Source organism: Vanessa cardui, chromosome 12, assembly GCF_905220365.1.
Source record: "Vanessa cardui chromosome 12, ilVanCard2.1, whole genome shotgun sequence".
Classification (NCBI taxonomy): domain Eukaryota; kingdom Metazoa; phylum Arthropoda; class Insecta; order Lepidoptera; family Nymphalidae; genus Vanessa; species Vanessa cardui.
The window spans coordinates 2,870,558-2,892,419 of record NC_061134.1 but is presented as its reverse complement, the minus strand read 5'-3'; the positions used below and the strand labels follow the sequence as shown (position 1 = coordinate 2,892,419).

The 21,862-nt window shown below is 35.1% G+C and overlaps 1 protein-coding gene across 1 annotated transcript in view; it reads left to right on the top strand.

Annotated features, from left to right (window-relative positions):
- LOC124534465 (von Willebrand factor A domain-containing protein 8) overlaps window positions 1-9,580 on the top strand; it is a 31,321-nt gene extending 21,741 nt beyond the window's left edge. The window contains exons 14-21 of the mRNA XM_047110357.1: window positions 164-323; window positions 990-1,145; window positions 1,825-1,933; window positions 2,345-2,465; window positions 3,324-3,504; window positions 4,812-4,957; window positions 5,947-6,048; window positions 9,193-9,580. Coding sequence (XP_046966313.1) covers window positions 164-323; window positions 990-1,145; window positions 1,825-1,933; window positions 2,345-2,465; window positions 3,324-3,504; window positions 4,812-4,957; window positions 5,947-6,048; window positions 9,193-9,301 — 1,084 coding nt within the window. The 3' untranslated portion in view covers window positions 9,302-9,580. The remainder of the gene's footprint in view (window positions 1-163; window positions 324-989; window positions 1,146-1,824; window positions 1,934-2,344; window positions 2,466-3,323; window positions 3,505-4,811; window positions 4,958-5,946; window positions 6,049-9,192) is intronic.
- The last annotated feature ends 12,282 nt before the right edge of the window (window positions 9,581-21,862 follow it).

Sequence of the window (21,862 nt, the reverse complement as noted above, 5' to 3'; positions counted from 1 at the left end):
GTGGTGAAATAAACTCATTAGAATCTGGGACATGTATGAGCTATACTACATGTCCCAAAGCCACCTCTAACTAACTTTGTCTCATTGTTTTGTATCGTACTTAATCACAATTCAACAACAATAATGTGAAAAATGACCTCTAATTTGCAATACTTATTTTTAGCAAAGACGTGTCATCTCCCAAGCATGGTAAAGAAGACCCGGATAACCAGCCTCATGTAGGTGGAAACACGTGGGCCGGTGGAACCGGGGGCAGGGACACGGCGGGGCTCGGGGGAAAGGGGGGACCGTACCGGCTGGATAAAGGGCATGATGTCCATCAGGTATGTAGTCTTTTTAGATATTGCTGAGCTGTAATTTTTGGTTTGATGATTTGCCTAATTATTGTTACTATAGTCTGTTCGCGTTAAGAATGCAGTGAGTTGTCATTGTTTACCGGCCTGACTCCGCCCCCTTTGGCCAATCAAATCTTTTCAAATTACAAAGTCAAGTTCACATTTAATTAATTATTAACTGATATTTTTATTTTTATAATTTAAATTTTGTTTATTTATATATTTATATTTAATTTATTCAAGCTGTAAACGTAATAATTAATGTAACCTATAGCTACAAGATGACGTTATGTCAAAATATGTAAATTTCTACATCGCGATGGCAAGATTCGCAAACGATTGTATATAGTGTTAAGAATTTTTTTGATTAAACACCCCGATTCGATTTTTATTTTAATGTGTATTTTTTAAATTAATTATACTTAGTCTTTAAAACAAGTATAATTTGTTGGAATTTTAACACAAATATGCATACACCTTCACCCTGCTGTTAAAAAAGATTTGATTGGTCAGGGGGCGGAGTAAAGCCGGTAAACAATGACAACTCACTGCATTCTTAACGCGAACAAACTATAGTAAGCTTTGAAGTTTTGAGAAATGAATAGGGCTATTGAATATGTATTAATATTAATTATGTAATCCTTCCATTTTCAGCTATCAGATGCGGAGAAAGATGATATTCCAGAGCACGTGAAGAAGGCGGCGCGGGAGATGAACAGGAAGGCTTTCGAGGAAAGATTGAAAGAGATTAAGATGAGTGAATATGACGCGAAGTTGTACGGGCAGTTCTTAAGAGCTGTACAGCCTCAGGTTCGATTATTGACAATATTTTAAAATTTCTTACGTAAATTCACGCTTTGAAATCAGGCGAGGTGGTTAGCTAATAGTTAGTTAAGAATTCTGGCAAATGAGACCTCCATCTCATTTCCAAATCAAACTAAATTCACGCGTTGCGTACGATATCATACAAAGGAGTTGTCTTTCGAGCGAATACCTCAATGGAACATGCAGACGTCTCAACCGAAAGTGTTGAAGTTTGCTACCAAAAGAATTGAGGGTTGAGCCAAACAGACAAGCGACTGGCCTCTTAATTGTAGTAATTTTTTTATCTATATTTTCTCGATTATATCATTTCGAAATAGAAATGTCCTCTTTAAACACGATGACTACGACGCGATAGATACCAATACACTTTCGTACATATTCGGTTTTATTTAGATCTTGTTTCATTTTGATCGCTTGCTTTCTTGAGTTATAATATGTATAAATATAGATAGGGTTGATTAACGACTACATTTTTAAACCTTTAGAAAATTGTACCAAATCATATTCAATGCGGATTGGTGTATTCCACATTTTCGCATTGGAACAGAGGGGTGGAATATGTTGCAAACCTTCTCAATTGGAAAGGAAGCTTTAGCTCATCAGTGGGAACAGTTAACAGGCTGTTGTTGTCGTTGTTGTTGTACCAAATCTATATGATGTATAGATTGGAGCTCTTCGAGGAGTTTTAGCTGAATTACAAGCTAAGAAAAAGGAGCGACAATGGAGCAGGCATCAGACCAGCGGTGAACTAGACGATGGAAAAATAATTGAAGGTAAGTTTGACTAGTGAACTCCAAATATCAGAATCGATTGTTAAGGGCTTATATATTTTATATATATATGTATATTTCTTTATATTAAATACCGACTTTATATTGTTGGTATATATATATATATATATACGTAGTTTAAGCAGTTGTTATAAAGTGGTGGGGCAATTTTATAGAATTTCTGTATAATAAGCTACTGGAATATAGCCACAGGCGACATAACATCATGATTCTGTATTTGGAACAGAAATATATATTAACGGAAGATATATCATATAATTCGCTTGTATGTTAGTAAAGGCACTTTTGACCAAAAAGGTCGCCATCCATTGCATATGGAAAGGGTTAATTTTTTTTTTTAGTATATTTTGTCCCAGAACTTTGTGCAATGTATTAAGAAGAATTTTGGTTCAGGTATAACAGGTGAAAGATCCATCTACAGGAGGAGGACGGAACAGGACCCGCCTCCAGGGGCACCGCCAGACAAACCCAAGCGTCTGAGACTAGTTGTGGACGTATCCGGCAGTATGTATCGGTCAGTATTGCAGGAGCATCTAGAAAGTGGAAGATTTTTTTTTTTTTTATGGTATAGGTTGGCGGACGAGCATATGGGCCACCTGATGGTAAGTGGTCACCATCACCCATAGACAATGACGCTGTGAGAAATATTAACTATTCCTTACATCGTCACTGCGCCACTAACCTTGGGAACTAAGATGTTATGTCCCTTGTGCCTGTAGTTACACTGGCTCACTCACCCTTCAAACCGGAACACAACAATACTGACTACTGTTATTTGGCGGTAGAATAACTGATGAGTGGGTGGTACCTACCCAGACGGGCTCGCACAAAGCCCTACCACCAAGTTTTATGGCATACGTGGCAAACGAGCAGGAGGCTCACCTGATGGAAAGTGACTACCGCCGCCCATGGACATCTGCAACACCAGGGGGCTTGCAGGTGCGTTGCCGGCCTTTAAGGAAGGTGTACGCTCTTTTTTTGAAGGTTACCATGTCGTATCGGATCGGAAAAACTGCCGGCGAAAAGTATACATTAATTTCGATTTTAATTGTTCGATTTAAATTTAAAATCTCTATTATTAGAGCTAATTAGATTTAGAAGTGGTAAATCTTTTCGTATTTCTATTATCACACACTATTAGACAGGTATGTTGATGTATAGTGATTTGAAAAGCTGGTGCAATTTCAGACACAAGGGTGTATTCTGCACTTTATTACACATTCACAAAATATGATATGTATATTTGAAATTATCAATGATTAAATAAATGAAGGTCATTTACCAAAAGATGGATACTTTAATCACAAATTAACAGTTTTTTATTGCTTTATGACGTAAATTGGTAATTATTTAAGAACTTAATGTTTAACAGGTTTAATTCATACGACGGGCGTCTCGAGCGTTCCATGGAAGCTGTAGTCTTGATGACGGAAGCTCTGAAGGGTTACGAATCGAGAATAAGATACGACATGTATGCTCATTCGGGAGAGGAGTACGCCTTGGAATTGATCAAGGTGGACAGGCCTCCTGAGAATGAAAAGGAACGATTACAGGTGAGCTATAACGTTCTGCTAAAATATTTACGATAACGATTTTTGAATGTCAATTTTCACTCTGCAAATAATAATCTTTTTCAAATATTTTATCTTACATAACAACAAATGATAGGTAGAGATGTATCAAACTCTATTAAAACACGTCCGAAAAGAATAAGGGACCACGGTTTGACCCCCGTGGCACTCCTGTAACTATTACCGATAAAGAAATGTACCATTTAGTAGAAATCAATTACACCCTTCTGTTTAAGTACCTAGTAGTATTTGCATAATGGAGTAAGCAACAATGTATTCTACTAGCAAGCTATGAGTTTAAAACAAAGCAAAACATGGTTCACCTTATCGAATGCTTTTCAGAACTCGATATAAATTGAATTGAAAAATCTAAATTGCTCTAAGAAGATAACTTACTGCTGTTACTATATACACTATACATAATTAATTCTAAAACTTTAATAAGAGACATGCAAATGAGGACTTTATAGCATATATATCTACAATGAGTTCATCATTCACCTCCTGCCCTTATCCTAATTTAGTTGGGGTTGGCCGGTCGGTCTGACGTCATCTCACAAATAACATTCTTTCCAGCCATATCATCTTTCACAAAACCCATCCATCGTTTCATTGGTCGCCCTCTTCCTCTATATCCATCCATATTTATTCTCAAAACCTTCTTCATAATATGTTCCTCATTCCTCCGTATAATATGCTCATACGATGATAGCCGCACATGACTTCTCGGCTATCTATGCCACTTTCAAACTTCCTCTTTATCATTCCTATTATAATATCGTCAGTAAAAAATGTGTGGTACATTTATATCAACATTATAATCTCAGCTAAATGAATTTGTCTTTCGTTCATCATTTTGGTGGCCCAACACTCTGCTCCATATAGGACAGCAGGTCTGACCATGGTGTTATAAATCTTGCCATGAAGTTTAAGGGAAGAACTGGTTTCAAAAGTTCTTTGTATGAGTCTAAATGTGACCGTGAATATTTTTTTTTTATTTTTATTATTCTTTATTGCACTGATCAAAGATGTACAAAGGGCGGACTTAACGCTATTACAGCATTTTCTGCCAGCCAACCCAGAATAGTGCAGGAGAGAAGTCAGTAGGGTGTGCACAGAAGTTAAAGAAAAATTTAAAATATATACATAGCTATAGAGCCCTATACATATATATAATAATAATACAGTAAATTAATTAAATCGATGTTATACACAATATAAAATGCATAAATATACATATACATAATATACATAAATATAAATATATATATATACTTGTGCGTGTGCAGATAATTCGCACGATGCACGCGCACGCGCAGTTCTGCTGGTCGGGCGACAACACTCTGCGCGCGGCTGCGCATGCGCTGAGCGCGCTGGCGGCCGACGACGCCGACGAGGCCGTGCTACTCGTGCTGTCCGACGCCAACCTGCGCAGGTACGCTCCCTCGCACTCCACTCAAAACCCCGAAATTTATTTTATACAACAATATATGATAAGTAGAGATGTATCAAACTCTATTAAAACACGTCCGAAAAGAATAAGGGACCACGGTTTGACCCCCGTGGCACTCCTGTAACTATTACCGATAAAGAAATGTACCATTTAGTAGAAATCAATTACACCCTTCTGTTTAAGTACCTAGTAGTTTTTGCATAATGGAGTAAGCAACAATGTATTCTACTAGCAAGCTATGAGTTTAAAACAAAGCAAAGCATGGTTTACCTTATCGAATGCTTTTCAGAACTCGATATAAATTGAATTTTGAAAAAAACTCACTCGCTTTTTCATATCGATTGATTGATTTTATATATTTAAGTGTCCATGTTTCTTATTTTGTTTTAAATTAAAACCACACGATTTGTGTTTATATATAACCTTTCAGTTGCTTACTACAATATTTTTATTCAATATTCTACCCTTTAGAATTGAGTCATTTTACAATAAACATATTTTTTTAAATGTCGTGTTGTCGATGTTTATAATTTAATGACTGCTTTGCTATGTTAAAGAATGGCTTGAGTTTTGCCAGATATTATTAGGTTTTTTTGTCATGAAATGCTCAGTGCACTGACTTAGGAAATTGACCCATGACAGTTGTATTGGCTGATAATTTTTGAACAGTTATTATTTTTAATTCAACCTTTTAGACTCTGACTCTTGCAAAATTGTTCTGAAAGGTTTTCTTAAACAAACAAGTTTTACTGGCAGAAAATTCTAAGAATTTACCCTTTTAAACGTTATGACACTGCACGTTATTAATAGAATTCCTAGAAAATACTATTAATTAGTATAAGTAATAGTCTCGCAATTTTGAAAGCGAGCTAGACAGCGGACTCAGTTCCAAAAAGTTGTAACTGACTCAAGTATAACCAAAAAATATTATGGTACTACATCGGTCTTATCGCCGGTTTTATCTTTTGCAGATACGGCATTCGGCCAGAAGATTTAGGTGCAATATTGACATCCGAGCCTAGAGTACAGGCGCACGTGATATTCATTGGAAGTCTCGGCGATGAAGCCACTACGTAAGTTTTCTAATTTTGACGAGGAGTTGATAATGTGAAATGTCAAATCAATGTCAAATTCGTTCAATACGTAAGAGGTTTTAAGAGGACGAGGGGCGAGGAGTGAGGTGGGTCGACCATTTGTTATGATTTCTTACAAGGAGGTGGGAAGGAGTTTCGACAGTTAAATGTAAAATACTTAAAAAAATTAAAACGTAGAAAAAAAAATGCGCAAAGTAAATATTATTTCAAAAAGTGCGGGAAACCGCGTGACTGTGAATGTATCAATGGAACCTTTGAAATTACAAATAAACATTTCAAAAAATTGTTACTTTCAACCAAAAATTCATTCATTTTTTCCTTTAAATTCTTACGTAATAAATATTATAAAGGGGGGGGGGGTTGTTCGGCCTATTCCCATATTTTTTTATCATAGGAGGGAGGGAACAAGTGAAAATAGTATTACGTAATAAACGAATGGCCCCAATGGCTCTGTATCAATGTTTGAATTTTGAAAGTGGAAACCTGAAATCAAATATTATCTGGTATACATTTATCAATAAAGCTTAGCTTATTATTATTAATGTTTGTCGACAAAAAATTGTGGCCAACTCTTGGCCACTAAGTATACAAGTGACGTGTGTAACAAGTCAAAAGTATACATAGATAAAAAATAGACTTGTTTTAGGCTCTTGTATTGCCTCACATTATTAAAGGAATTATATAACTACCAAAGCAATATTCATCATCATCATCAGCTTTTTGTTGTCCACTGTTGAACATAGGCCTCCCCCAGAGCGCGCCACGCGGCTCGGTCCTCTGCCAAAAGCAATTTTATTTTTTATAATATAATAATAATAATAATATTATAAAGAGGAAAACTTTGTTTGGTTGTAATGAATAGGCTCAAAAACTACTGGACCGATTTTAAAAATTCTTTCACCATTCGAAAGCTAAATTAATCCCGCATAACATAGGTTAAATTTTATTTTGAAAAAAAAATAGGGTTCCGTAAGATATTTTGGGTTTTTCGGACAAAAAAGGAAAAAATCTACCAAAATAGTTGTTTTTTTGCGTATGATGCCTAAACTATAAAAGATAGAACTATAAAATGTTCTAACTCCGGTCCTAAGAGGGCATAATGGCCTCCGACCCTAAGAACCTCATCAGATTCGTGGCTGATGTTGGTCTGGCTGAGGTGTTGTGATCACGAATTTGAGGTTTATCACAATAGATCCAAGCGCCGGTTGCAGTAATTCTTCAAATGTGACCGTGCCTCAGCAGTAGGGATATTAGAAGACTGATTATGAACCGTTAGCTACGCGGGCGAAGCCGCTAGTTTTTAATAAAAACTTATTCCATATAAAATAAGTAAATTAGTATTCATACCAATGTTACAGAGGTGTTTTGTTTGTCTTGACTTGTATTACAAAGAACTTCCTTAATCGGTATATGTTTGTATGAATATATTGTATATGTTTTGAGAGTACATATTTGAGATTTTATATGTGTGTAGTTGAAATTGTCTTCCCTCACGTTTTAGAGGCATATGGGCCAACTGGTGGTAAGTGGTCGCCATCACCCATAGACAATGACGCTGTAATAAATATTAACTATTCCTTACATCGTCAATGCGCCACCAACCTTCTAAACTAAGATGCTATGTCCCTTGTGCCTGTAGTTACACTGGCTCACTCACCGTTCAAACCGTAACACAATACTGAGTACTATTTGATTGTCAGGTATTATTCACACAATATTATAATATATTTATCAATACCATCCTTTGTATTATTCTGATATATTAGGTTGGGGAAAAAGTCTTTTCGCATATAGTATGTATGAACTTGTAATAAAATCTCTTTGGCTATACCATTTGTATCTGGCTGGTTTTGGTATCATTAAAAAGTTTTAATTTTAAAGAAGGCACTTCCAAATTCAAATTAGGAATTTGTGTGATTTTTATTTGTTTTTGTTGTTGTTAAAATGAGTGAATCTAAAGAAGAAATTCGATACATTTTAAAATTTTACTATATAAAGGTAAAAATGCAATTCAAGCCGCGAAAAAAATTTGTGATGTTTATGGACCTAATGCAGTATCTGTGAGAGTAGCGCAAGTTTGGTTTAAGCGTTTTCAAACCGGAAATTTTGATATCAAAGATGCATCTCGCTCTGGTCGCCCTGTTACGGACAAAATTGATGCCATTTTTGAAAAAGTGGGGCAAGATCGGCATATTAGTAGTTACGATGTAGCTGAAGAACTGGCAATTGACCACAAAACGGTTTTGACTCATTTGAATAAAGCTGGGTACACAAAAAAGCTCGATATATGGGTGCCTCATGAACTCACTGAAAGAAACCTAATGAACCGTGTACTCATTTGTGATTCTTTATTACGACGTAATGAAACCGAACCATTTTTGAAGAAGCTGATAACTGGTGATGAAAAGTGGATCACATACGACAAGAACGTGCGAAAAAGATCGTGGTCAAAGGCCGGTCAAGCTTCACAGACTGTGGCAAAACCCGGATTAACTCGCAACAAGGTAATGCTGTGTGTGTGGTGGGATTGGAAGGGCATCATTCATTATGAGCTGTTACCGCCCGGCAGGACCATCGATTCAGAACTGTATTGCGAACAATTGATGAGATTGAAGCAAGAAATTGAGAGAAAGCGGCCAGAATTGATCAACAGAAGGGGTGTGGTTTTTCACAATTACAACGCTAGACCTCACACATCTTTAGCCACTCAACAAAAATTACAAGAGTTTGGCTGGGAGGTATTAATGCATCCGCCGTATAGTCCTGACCTTGCACCTTCAGATTTTCATGTGTTTCGGTCTCTGCAGAATTCCTTAGGCAGTGTCAGGTTAACATCACGAGAGGACTGCCAAAACCACTTGTCGCAGTTTTTCGATCAGAAGCCCCAAAATTTTTACAGCAATGGGATCATGTCACTACCAACAAGATGGCAAAAAGTTATGGAACAAAATGGCACCTACATACTTTAGTCAAATGTAAATAAACTATAAAAAAAACTTTTTGAATAAAATACGAAGAAACTTTTTCCCCGACCTATTATAAGTGTAATTAGTTTTACATACAAAGATTCTTATTTATAATTAGTATGTATGAGTATTGTATGACCTATGTATGTTCTTGCAGGCTCCTTCGTCGGCTGCCTGTGGGTCATGCCCACGTGTGCATGGACGTAGCCTCCCTGCCGCACATCATGCAGCAAATATTCGCTTCATCGCTAATGCAGACCTCGTAAACGAGATACTACACGAGTATTATCGAAGCTAACTTCACATTTCCGTATTAAATATGTATGTTATTCTCGTTAAGATTTCTAGATTAATATGAAGACAGAAGTTATGGAAAACGGTAACCGTTATAGGACGCCCTTCAGATTAGACGATTCGAAACCGCGAAATTGATTCTATAATTTTGGGTAATGAGCAGAGGCCCAGTGTTTAGAACTCGTGCATCATAACCGATGATTTCGGGTTCAAGCCCAGGCGAGCACTAGTGTATATATGTGCTTCATTTGTGTTTATAATTCACGAGATGAATTATAACATCGATAGGAAAACATCGCGAGGAAACCTGCATGAGACACATGCATCGAAATTCTGCCACATGTGCATTCCACCAACCCGCATTGGCACAGCGTGATGGAATATGTTCCAAACCCTCCCTTTAATGAGAGAGGAGGCCTTAGCCCAGCTGTGGGAAATTTACAGGCTGTTACTTTACTTACTTTACAAATGACTCCACTCGGTCTGATGGTAATTGGTAGACTCCACGTCAGTTAGAAAGAATGAACTCACTTCACACTGAGATCATCTGCCTTCACCAGGCTGTCTCGCATCGTTCAAAGGAACCCAGATTTTATGAGAGGAGAACAAGTGTGCTGGTAGTGATTATCTTTCAAAATATACTTTTTATCAAGTAGGCTTTTACAGAAGCATTGAAACTATTATAAGTGAAGCTACCTATTTGGAATGCAGATTCAACCGATAACCTGCAAGGAAGTAGTTACTATTTTCCAACATTTAAAAATACAAAGTCCATTTGTAATGAAGTATTTCTTATTATACAAGTAATTTACATTCAAGAATTAGACAATACAAGCACACACACACAAACACACACACATGGATGAATAGGTATGACAATATAAGTACATGATACGAATACATTTTTCACATAAAGGAAAACAATGTATAAGATTTTCCATAACTGTCTTTTATTTTTCAGCTTAGCTATGAATGTAGTGTATTGAAATATTATGATTTTGAAACTTGTATAAATAGTTTATGATTATAAGTAGCAAATGTTATGTTATCATAATGAAAGATACAATTAAGCGATATTCTTAGGTGATTTTACAGTACATCACAATTTGGTCGCCTTATACATATGTAATGTACAGTCGGGGTAAGAAAAGGTTCGTCACCTTAAGATCTATTTTCGTGTGCTCAGTACGAGCGATAATCTGTTCTACCGATCGAGAATATATCGTATATAATTTAAATATGTAATGACTAATTACGCCATTAAAAATATTTCATGTCGATATAAAACTAGGCGTTGTCCAAAAATGTTACACTATTTTGAACCATGTTATCATAATATGTAAGTTTAGTTTTATATACAGTTGTCAGTTTAGTGCTTTAGTTTCAAAAGGTAGTAAGAGTTTAGGACTTGATAAAGGAATGAATTTGAAAACTGACGAAGGTTTTCTTACTCTGGCTGTACACATAGATTTTAACGGAAATCGGTTTTGAATATTTTAAATTGGAATCAAACGATATAACGCATACGAAGAAGGATTTTGTTTTATTATGTTGGTATATTAAATAAATATATTTTTAGATTTATAATAGTAATATATTTTTATATGATTTTTAGATAATAACTTAGTTATTACAAAATAATAATATTGACCAAATGAAAATAAAAATGTAATTTCTAGTAAGGATAATTGTTTTTTTTTTTTTATATCTGATATGGGTAATAAATAGGCTGTGTTCTGATGTTACATAAATGATTTATTAAAATCGACATTAAATATATTTTGTTATGATTATAACTTGTTTTATTTAGTAATAAGTTTATTCACATATTATAAAGGATTACAAATAATATTTAATCTTTACCAATAAGATGTTAGAAAAATCAATAGGCTATTTGACTGGTTTTTAAAATCCATTTTATATTATTTAGTAGAAGTTAAGGAACAGTAAAATTTGATTTTTTTTTTTTGTAACATATTTGCCGAAAAATATCATATTAAAAATTCCATATTTAAATAGGGCGCAAAAACGCTACTTGGGCAATATGAATGAATGGGGTCTGTGACGTCACTTTCTTGTATTTTAATCTGTGGTGCATATAGTAGAAAAGCAAGGTCAACAAGAAAGTGACTTCATCATAAGCCCGGCCAATCAGGAGCGTTTTGTGTCACGTGACAAACGTTTGAAAAAAATGCATTTTTATTGATGGATTTTCGAATAAATTAAGTATTATTTTCAATTTTCAACCGACTTCCAAAAGGAGGAGGTTATCAATTCGTCTGTATTTTTTTTTTATGTTTGTTACCTCATAACTTTTCACTGGGTGGACCGATTTTGATAATTTTTTTTTGTTTGAAAGGTAGTGCTTCCCGTGGGGTCCCATTTTTTTAATTTTTTTTTCCGATGATGGTATCCATGTGAAAACGACATAAGTCTTAAATTTGCATTACGTATATGCGCGACAAATAGGTGAATAACTGAAAATCACGTTAACCAATTTTGATAATTCTTTTTTTATTATAAAATATATACTTCAAGGGTAATTTGGTGAAAGTTTGGTAAGGTTCTGAGCACAGGATCCATGACAAAGTAACGGAACGGAAGGGAACGGAACAATTCTGAGGAGCACGTTAGCGATACTCGGTCGAATCTTTTATTTATAGGTTATTTGGATATTTGAGTCACCTTCCGTAATGTGGTTATGTTTATGTAATTATCATAGTCGAATATTATAATCAACTAGCTACGCACCCCGGCTTCGCACGGGTGCAATACTGATACTAAATATACTACAGAATTTGTTTATATACGACATCACATCGCAAACTTCTAAAATTATCAGTGTTTCTTTACTATATTGTTCATGTATTATATACACAAACCTTCCCCTTGAATCACACTATCATTTAAAAAAAACTGCATCAAAATCCGTTGCGTAGATTTAAAGATATAGGGACAGAGAAAGCGACTTTGTTTTATACTATGTAGTGATGGAACTCCTATACGGCTCGCAGTTAGGGTGCGATATGGGGCAGAATTTCTTACTATCTTTAATCAAATTTTGTGTATGTGATGTGATGTCATATGATGTACGAAATATAGTTGGTCTTTTTCAAAGTTTTTTTGCTGAGTTCGATTACAGCTCTTTCGAGGGATCCTTGTAGTTTACGCCGCGTGACGTATTAAATCCGCATTTTCGAAAGTCTATTTTTGCTTTATTCGCAAGTTTCCTTTGAAATTGTCCTCGAAGTAGTTTCAGACTCATATAAACGGAACGCTTAATCTATCCATATTAAAAAAAATTAGTTAGTCAACATCAGCTTCACTTAAAATCAAAAAATAAATAAAATTTTAACAAAAAGAAAAACCGACTTCAAACAAAACACTATTTTAAAACAAATGAATATGCACGAAAAAGTAAAAAAAATAATTGCGTATTCAACATATTTTTTAGAGTCTTCCTAAGTTAAATGAAATGAAAAATATTAGACTACTTAAAAGTCGATTAACGATTATATCATGTAGTTATAATTATTTATATATATATTTTTCGTGCATATTCATTTGTTTTAAAATAGTGTTTTGTTTGAAGTCGGTTTTTCTTTTTGTTAAAATTTTATTTATCATTAGTAAATAACCATTTTTAAACTCATAATATACACTAATTACAATAATTCACAATGTATTTTTTGCATTGTCAAATAGCCTATTGAATTTTTTTATGATATACTGTTGTTCGTTAATGGAATCACTATATTTTATCTGAGATCAATTCTATGCTAATCAAAAATCGATTGAATGCTATAGATGCGAAAATGTCTGAGGCGTTTTATTTTAATAAATTCATATCCAGTAATGTAAGAGTTGATATGGCCAGTGGTTAAAACACGTGCATCATAACCGATGATTGCGGGTTCAAACCCAGGCAAGCACCAGTGAATTTACATGGGCCCAATTTACGTTTATAACTCATGTCGTGTTCAAAGGTAAAGGAAAACATCGTAAGGAAACCTGCATGTGTCTAATTACAATGAAATTGTTCCAAGTGTGAATATACCATTAGAGCAGCGTTGTGGAATATGCTCCCTAACCTTCACCTCAAAGGGAGAGCAGGTCTTAGAACAGTCGTGGGAAATTTACAGGCTGTAGGTACAAGTTGTATATCCAGTAATTGTAGGGTTATCGCGAATGACTATACATTTATTTGCGTAATTAGAAGCGTAATCAGTATTTAATATATCAAAATAACCTTGCCATTTTATATATTTATGTACATAACATAATATAATATAGTTTAAAAAGAAAACGTCCTGTTACTGAAATTTTGCATAAAATAAATCAAATTTCGATACCAGTACGATGTTTCTTTATATAATTTTAATTGTTCATGATTTTGGCAGATACGAGAAGCATTATCGATAACGCAAACCATTTTATTTGTCATCCTCTTAATTTTGTTTTGGTTGGCGGACGAGCATATGTGCTCCTGATGGTAAGTGTACTAAATATTAACCATTCCATTCATCGCAAATGCGACACCAACCTTGGGAACTAATATGTTATATCCCTTTTGCCTGTAGTTACACTGGCTCACTCATCCTTCAAACCGGAGTGTCTTGAGTCGTTCACGAGTGTCTTGAGTCTCGTGAACAAGACATTCGTAGATAACGTCGAAATATCGAGCTCCACCAAACAAAAATAAAAAACTTGGTAAATATCCCGAATTTAATAACTTTAATAATATAAATAACCTTGTTAATTTAAAATTTTATATACAAAAATACCAAGTACTCATGTTTGGCGGTAGAATATCTAACGAGTGGGTGGTACCCAGACGGGCTTGCAAGCCCTACCACCAAATAAGTAAAAGTAAATACTTTTGTCTCTCTGGGCAGTCAGAATAAATACTCCTAAGCAGATAAATATATCAAAACCCTAATATAAACAGAGAATGCCATTTGATTTGAATTCCGAATAACAATTTCTGAAAGTTCTGAAACCAGTTCCAAATTAATTGGTTAATTTTGTATAGTACGTCACAACTTAGATGTAGCATCGGCAAAATTCGTAAAACCGATCACATCCGAATGAAGTACGCTATCTCAAGTTATCAACATTTATTTAATTTCTAAATATGATTTTTACCCAAACGTAAACGTAAACTTATAATATAATATGACCTAATATATTCGTCAATTTGACACGTCGATTTACATGCACTTGCGTTCTTGGGTTGAACTGATGCGAGAACCTGTAGCGACGAATGGCGTCAAATGTCGCGATAGAGAGCTATTTCTATTGGTTGTGCAAAATCGGCAGTAATCGGTTTTATTGAATTTTTCGATGCTACATCTAAGTTGTGTCATACTTTAATTTCTATTGACATTACCATTCATTTCACTAAAAGCAATTAGAAGACAACTTGAACTCTAAATTGCTTTGACGCCGAACACTTCAAACATTAACGGTTACTAGACGACTCTCCTCTCAGACGAAAACTATTATCATAAACACACACTTTCATAAGGGTAACTAACGTGAATACAAGTTGGTTATTTTTTTGGCCGAGTAGTAAAAGTAAAAGTAAAGTAACAGCCTGTACATTTCCCACTGCTAATATAAGGCCTCCTCTTCCATTAAAGAGAGGGTTTGGAACATATTCCACCACGCTGTTCCAATGCGGGTTGGTGGAATGCACATGTGGCAGAATTTCGATGAAATTAGACACATGCAGGTTTCCTCACGATCTTTTCCTTCACCGCCGAGCACGAGATGAATTATAAACACAAATTAAGCACATATCTATATTGGTGCTACTTCATCGGTTAAGATGATAATCCCTATTGAATTTAATCCCTAATTAGTGGAACTGTTAATAAATATATTTCATTGTTATTTGTTATATTTTATATGGCCTTAGAACATCATACATATATTGTTTGTTCTATCAATTAATGTGAGCACGCCAGGGCCGTAGCCAGGATTTCATTTCGGGGGGGGGTTCGTGCTCCGGGAAAAAAAGCAATAGGTTTTTTATTTAAATAAGCATAAGTAGGTATGTTAAAATTAGATACAATTTATACACATTTATTTAAAAAACAACCGATGGCTTATTTTATGTTATAGGGGGCAAACGAGCATGAGGCTCACCTGATGGAAAGTGATTACCATTGCCCATGGACATCTGTGGGGCTTGCAGGTGCGTTATCGGCCTTTAAGGAAGGAGTAAGCCCTTTTTTTAAGGTTCCGAAGTCGTATCGGTTCGGAAAAAACGTCGGCGAATGCTGGTGCAACAGAGTGGTTGTGCAAGGTAGAAAATGTCTTAAAAATCGTGATGTTGTGGTTTTTTGAACATTAAGGTGGTGCGGGTGAAACTTAGAATTTTGACGAGTTGTCCGAAAGTGAAATTCCGCAGCCGGGATTAATCCAAAAAATGCGTCCGAATATTTTCCGTGAAATATTCGAAAGTAGAAGATGCAGAGTGATCTAATATCTCTACGCAAAGCTAAAGGATCAAGCAGGTCGAAAAGGGCTTGATCGTCGATAATTCGAGCCTCTCTGCGTTGGATACGGACAAATGGAAGAAGCTGGTATTGGGGAGCACCCGCCCAGAGTTGTGACCAATATTCGATGTGGGGTTCAATTTGCGCCTTGTATAGTTTTAGGCGATGGGCCGGCGTGAAATACTGTCATGGCTTGCTGAGCACACCGGGCTTTTTTGATGCCAATTTGGCTTTGCGTTCCAATTGACCGCAGAACTGAACGAGGTTCGAAATATCCACGTCAAGTATTCCAATACTAGCTGTGGTGGCTATTAGAATCTTCTGAAATCGTGGAGAAACGAGAAATGGTAATTTTTTAGCAGCTAACGCGCGAACTTGCCTCTTTTTGGGATTGAAGTGGACTAATTTTAGCCAGGGGGTCAGAAACTACTAAGTGAGCCTAAGGGACTACTAAGGGAAAGTACTTCCCCGCCATCAGATATTTTAATAGCAAAATAGCAATCATATATGGCCTAAGTTTAGCCGGCCCCAGTTAGAGACTTTGTTTAATGAAGACTCGATTTCAGACGTTTTCCCGAGAAATAATAGCCCGGCCGATGTATGAGGTGTCTACAGTACTGTCATCTGCAAAGCAGTGAATGTTACAGATTTGCAACAAATCACTGATATGCAGAAGAAACAGAAAGGGTGATAGAAGGCAGCCTTGTGGAACACCAGTAATGACGAATTTTAAATCAGAGAATGCACCATATAACGACTTTAATGTTCCGATCTGCCAAAAAGTTGGTGACCCAATTGCATAATTCCCTGGTAAGCCCGTAGGAAGGGAACTTCGAAAGGAGTGCTTTGTGCCATACGCTATCGAAGGCCTTCGCTATGTCCAGACTGGCTGCCAATGCTTCCCACTTGCTCTCAACTGCTTCCGCCCATCTATGACTAAGGTAATCTAGAAGATCACTGGCTGAACTACCCCGATGGAAACGAAACAAGGAGGTGATGGCTTTTGGCCTATAATTGGACGGGTCTGGGCGGTTGCTCTTTTTAGGGATAGGATGCACCAAAGTAGTCTTCCAGGAGTTCGGCTGCTTTCGTATTCGGCGACTATTCGGTAAAGAGTGCCGAGTATCTGTTTTTAATAATACAGTATGAATATTCTCAATAAAATATACAGGGTTATTGGTAATTTCACGTATATCCATTAGGAGGTGATAGGGATGACTATTTAGACTATTCAGGAGGATTTCATATGAGGATATTTTTGTACAATTTTTCACTCCAATGAACATGTCATTATGATAGTTAGTAATCCCATCTTGATCAAGTGTAGCTTCTAATGGTTCAGAGTTATTTTCCAAACAAGACGCGACTCCTGAATACGCGTTAAGCTTAAATTTATAAAAAATAAATTTCCTTTCAGGGACTTCTTCGTGAGAATAGTAAGGATAGAATTCTGCATTATACACTGTAAAACATGCTGTGTGTGCTGTGCTCTTTTATAGAGAGTTTCTCGGATTCGATTATTAATACTTTATTTAAGCTATATTACAAAATGTCTTATTTATAACTTAGCTATTGAACTGTCTCTGTTCCTAAATTTTATTTTAAATTTGTTTAGATAATTTTGAGGAAATTTTAAAGAGCGACCTAGTAGTAGAGTACGAATTCGTTCATGTTCGACTACGAATTTCCACCCGCGTCCTTTCTGATCATTTTATTTCGATTGATTTGAAATAATTTCCTTCTTTTTATAAATTTTTGGAAAGCTAAGAAAACGTTATGTTTTTAAAATAATCTGCAGGCCAAGATTTATTATAATGATTTTTTTAGTTTTTAAGGCATTTTTGAGGAAAAAGAATCAAAGAAATATTGAAATAATTTCGTTTTCCGTCTTGCATTTTTAAATTTGGACCAATAATTATTGTTTAAATATTGACAAATATCCAGTGTTTAATCGTTTTTGTAAAACAAAAGAAAAAAAAAATAGATTTTAATTGACACTTTTTTAAATAAATTGAAAAAAGCTAAAAAACACGATAACTCAAAAATGGTTCACTTTTGGATTATGCATATGGGGGTTAATATTATTTCAAATAGTCACCCCTATCACCTCCTAACGGATATACGTCGAATCACCAATAACCCTGTACATAGAATGTATCAGAAATTTTACAATCTGTCTTACACATTTCAAAATGTAATCGCACTCTGTAAAAGGTTTATCTTCTTTAGTATCTAAAATTACTAACGTGACATTATGACATCAAAAATTAGTATCTTAGTAAAATGTTAATAAGGGTATGATTATTATTGCCTCTATTGCGTCTTTGCGTAAAATGATTCATTTTGTTTAGATTTATTGTTGTATCTAGACAAAACGGCTTAATTTTCTGAAGAAATCAATGAATATTTTTTTGATAATACGATAGCGGTAAGCGAAAAAATTTCGGGGGGGGTTTGAACCCCCAAAACCCCTGCCTGCCTACGGCCATGGAGCACGCAATCTTTACATGTATAACTCATATTATAAATCGGAAAGTAATTGTGTCCTCAAGCTAAACTGAAATGGCTGAAATAATAAAATGAAAGACGTATTTTGGTGTGTTGATAGTTTGAGTTCCAGGGACGAACATAAGCAACTTTTTCATTTATTTCGGAAAAATAATATATAAGAGGTTCATGTGTTATAAAGTTTTATAAATTTCGTTAGCATAATATAATATAAAGGCATAATAAAATGGCGTACATGGTGTATAAATATTATTGATATATATATAACAAGTAATTGTAATTAAACGAATATAAATAATATTATAGAATCTATTATTAACAAGTTTAAAAATACTATAACCTTTTAAGCTATTAAAAAGCTAAATTAAACATTTTGAAATTTTAATTGATAGTCTTCACGAATAGAAAAGTCGAGAGATTAAATTTAAGAGTTTTATTTCTTGGTTCGAAATGTTTCGAAATTACGACGGATAAAATATATTTTCATAATATTAAATCTAGAATCCAATTTGAACAAAACGAGCATGAGTATTATGATACAATTTTTGCTAGAAAAGACCGATAAGCGAGTAAGAATTGTACAATTATTATATAAATATATCTAAAAATTCTTTACTTTCAAGTAGGCTTTTAGAAGTATTTTTCTAACGTCATTTTCCATAATATAATTAAACCAAATTGTACCACAGGTTCAGAATCTAAATTCTACTTAGATTGACCTAAAAACCAGTTAGATACAAATAGCTGATTTTATTACTTTATCCATATAGGTGTGGACAGTGGCGGATATACAAATCTGCCACTAGTAGGCTAGTAGGCTATTCAATTTTTGCCGACCCTATTTTTTTTCCATTTATGATTTGTGTTCTATCGTCCTCATTTCATCGGTTTTTTCCCGTTATTGGTATGATTATAAACTAGTTGACATTTCTGTCAGTTACTAGATTATTTTTCCAACCCGCTATGTAGTGACGAGTTAAGTTAGTAAGTTAATCATCGGTAAAAGCATTCCAGGACAAGCACAACCTTCAGTAATGAAGCATACGAAAAAGAAGAATACATATCATAAACCTGTAATGTTACCCTCAAGGGGTTAATTAAAAAATAACTTAAACTAAAACTTAAACTATCTCCGTACAAATTTGATTGATCATTACTATTTACTTTACTTGGGGGTAGGGCTTTGTGCAAGCCCGTCTGGGTAGGTACTACCCACTTATCCGTTATTCTTCCGCCAAATAAGAGTACTCAGTATTATTGTGTTCCGGTTTAAAGGGTGAGTGTCAGTGTAACTACAGGCACAAGGGACATAACATCTTAGTTACCAAGGTTGGTGGCACGTTGACGATGTAAATAATAGTTAATATTTCTTACATGGTCATTGTCTATGGGTGATGGTGACCACTTACCATCAGTTGGCCAATATACTCGTCCGTCAACCTATACCAAAGAAAAATTTAAAGGTATTATAATGGGTATAGGTAACCCTGCTTGAAAATCAAACATTGGATTACAGTTCAAAATTTATTGATAAGAAAACGAATAAAGTAACTCGTATACTCATTGGAAAATAAAAATGTCGTTTCCAAACGAATCGCTGTCGGCGATGTTTTCAGATTTAGTGTTTTCGTTATTTCAGCGTCTAGAATGTCTGCGACGACAAATACGATCGCACAAATGCTTTATCATATTACGACAATAGTGGTAAATAGTTACGACTGCAGTCAGTTCCGATCATGTAAAAATAATAAAATTTATTAGTTTGAAAGTAAGGTTCCTCTTCACTACATAGTAATAAAAACAAAGTCGCTTTCTGTGTCCCTATATCCCTATGTATGCTTAAATCTTTAAAACTAAACTCGGATTTTGAGGCGGTTTTTTTAATTGGATAGAGTAATTCGAGAAGAAGATTTTTATGTATAATACCTGAAAAATATATACCTGGATAATTTAAGAAATTCCACTGTGATGTCATATCATTGAACCCGTGCGAAGCCGGGGCGGGTCGCTAGTTCAAAATATTCCACTTTATTTATTTTGGGACAACACTAGATACATTAAAGTAAAGTAAAGTAACACTCTGTAAATTTCCCACTGCTGGGCTAAGGCCTCCTCTTCCATTAAGGAGGTTTGGAACATATTCCACCACGCTGTTCTCTCTCATCTCAGCTCAACCTAGATACATTGTCACATCAGAAATATTATAAATTACAAAGGTAGTCTCACTACGCACTTGGTTGGTGGATGAGCATATAGGCCACCTGATGGTAAATGGTCACCATCACCCATAGACAATGACGCTGTAAGAAATATTAACTATTCCTTGCATCGTCAATGCGCCACCAACCTTGGGAACTAAGATGCTATGTCCCTTGTGCCTGTATTTGTATATTGCAGTGGAATATTAGTATAAACTTTTTTACCGGCTTTAAACACCAGGAGTTCACTTTAGTCGCGTTGTATCTCAGTCCATGGGCATCAGCATACCTCTCACATATACTTAATAATTTTGGTAACGCGCCGATTGAGGGACTTAGCAATACCATATCGTCAGCGTAAATTATGTTATTTGCGCAGATTCGCAATTCAAATGCATTTGGATTTAATAATAGATCAAATATTATAATCTAAAATAACAGGAAGTTGTATTTGAAAAAAATAACTTTTACAAATTTTTGTAAAAACAATCTGAGATGATGTTACGAACCTTTCTGAATTTCAGATATGACTAGTAGTCGCCCGCGGAGTTTTAGGGCGTTAGGCAAAAAAGTAGCCTATGTCCTTTCTTGGAGTCATGTTTACTTCATACCAAATTCGGTTCAGAGGTTTGGTCGTGAAAGAGCGAGATAGACAGACAGACAGACAGAGTTACTTTTACATTTATAATAATAATAAAGATAAGCAGAGTTATTGAGAGAAACGACACACCAAATTCGATGATGGTCCGATTGTGTATTTCGGCAGAGACTACAATAATAAATTCACTCGGAGTGTCCTCGTAGGCCGGTACAGTATTATTTAGTCTATAGCCGTTGTCAATTAATAGGCTATCTTGTACAAAACAAACTTCTAACTATCAATTTATGTCTATTTGTAGATTTGGAACAATCAAATACTTCAGTTTTATATTTAGGCAAATTGTAGGCGCTTTCGTTAATCGTTATTGCCCCCGCTAACGTTGCTGTAGTCTACAACCTCTCTCAATTAATAGGCTATTCGTTTCAACTCGTACTCGTAATCAAACAAACTATTCAGCTACACTATTTTACTGCCAGTTCAGGTAGATTACACATGCGTTAAATGTTAGTGATCTTGGTTTGATGTGATATAGTCAAGTCAAGTAAGAGTAAATCATTTTCAATAAATGAGCTAAAGAAGTCATAAAACACGTTCAACGTTCATTCAATCAAACGACTACACTCTTCAGCTTACAATATCTTTAGTATATTGAACTTTGTATATAAGAGTATGTTTATATATAACGTAGTCATGCATCGAGTTTCAAATTTGTTTCGTACTTAA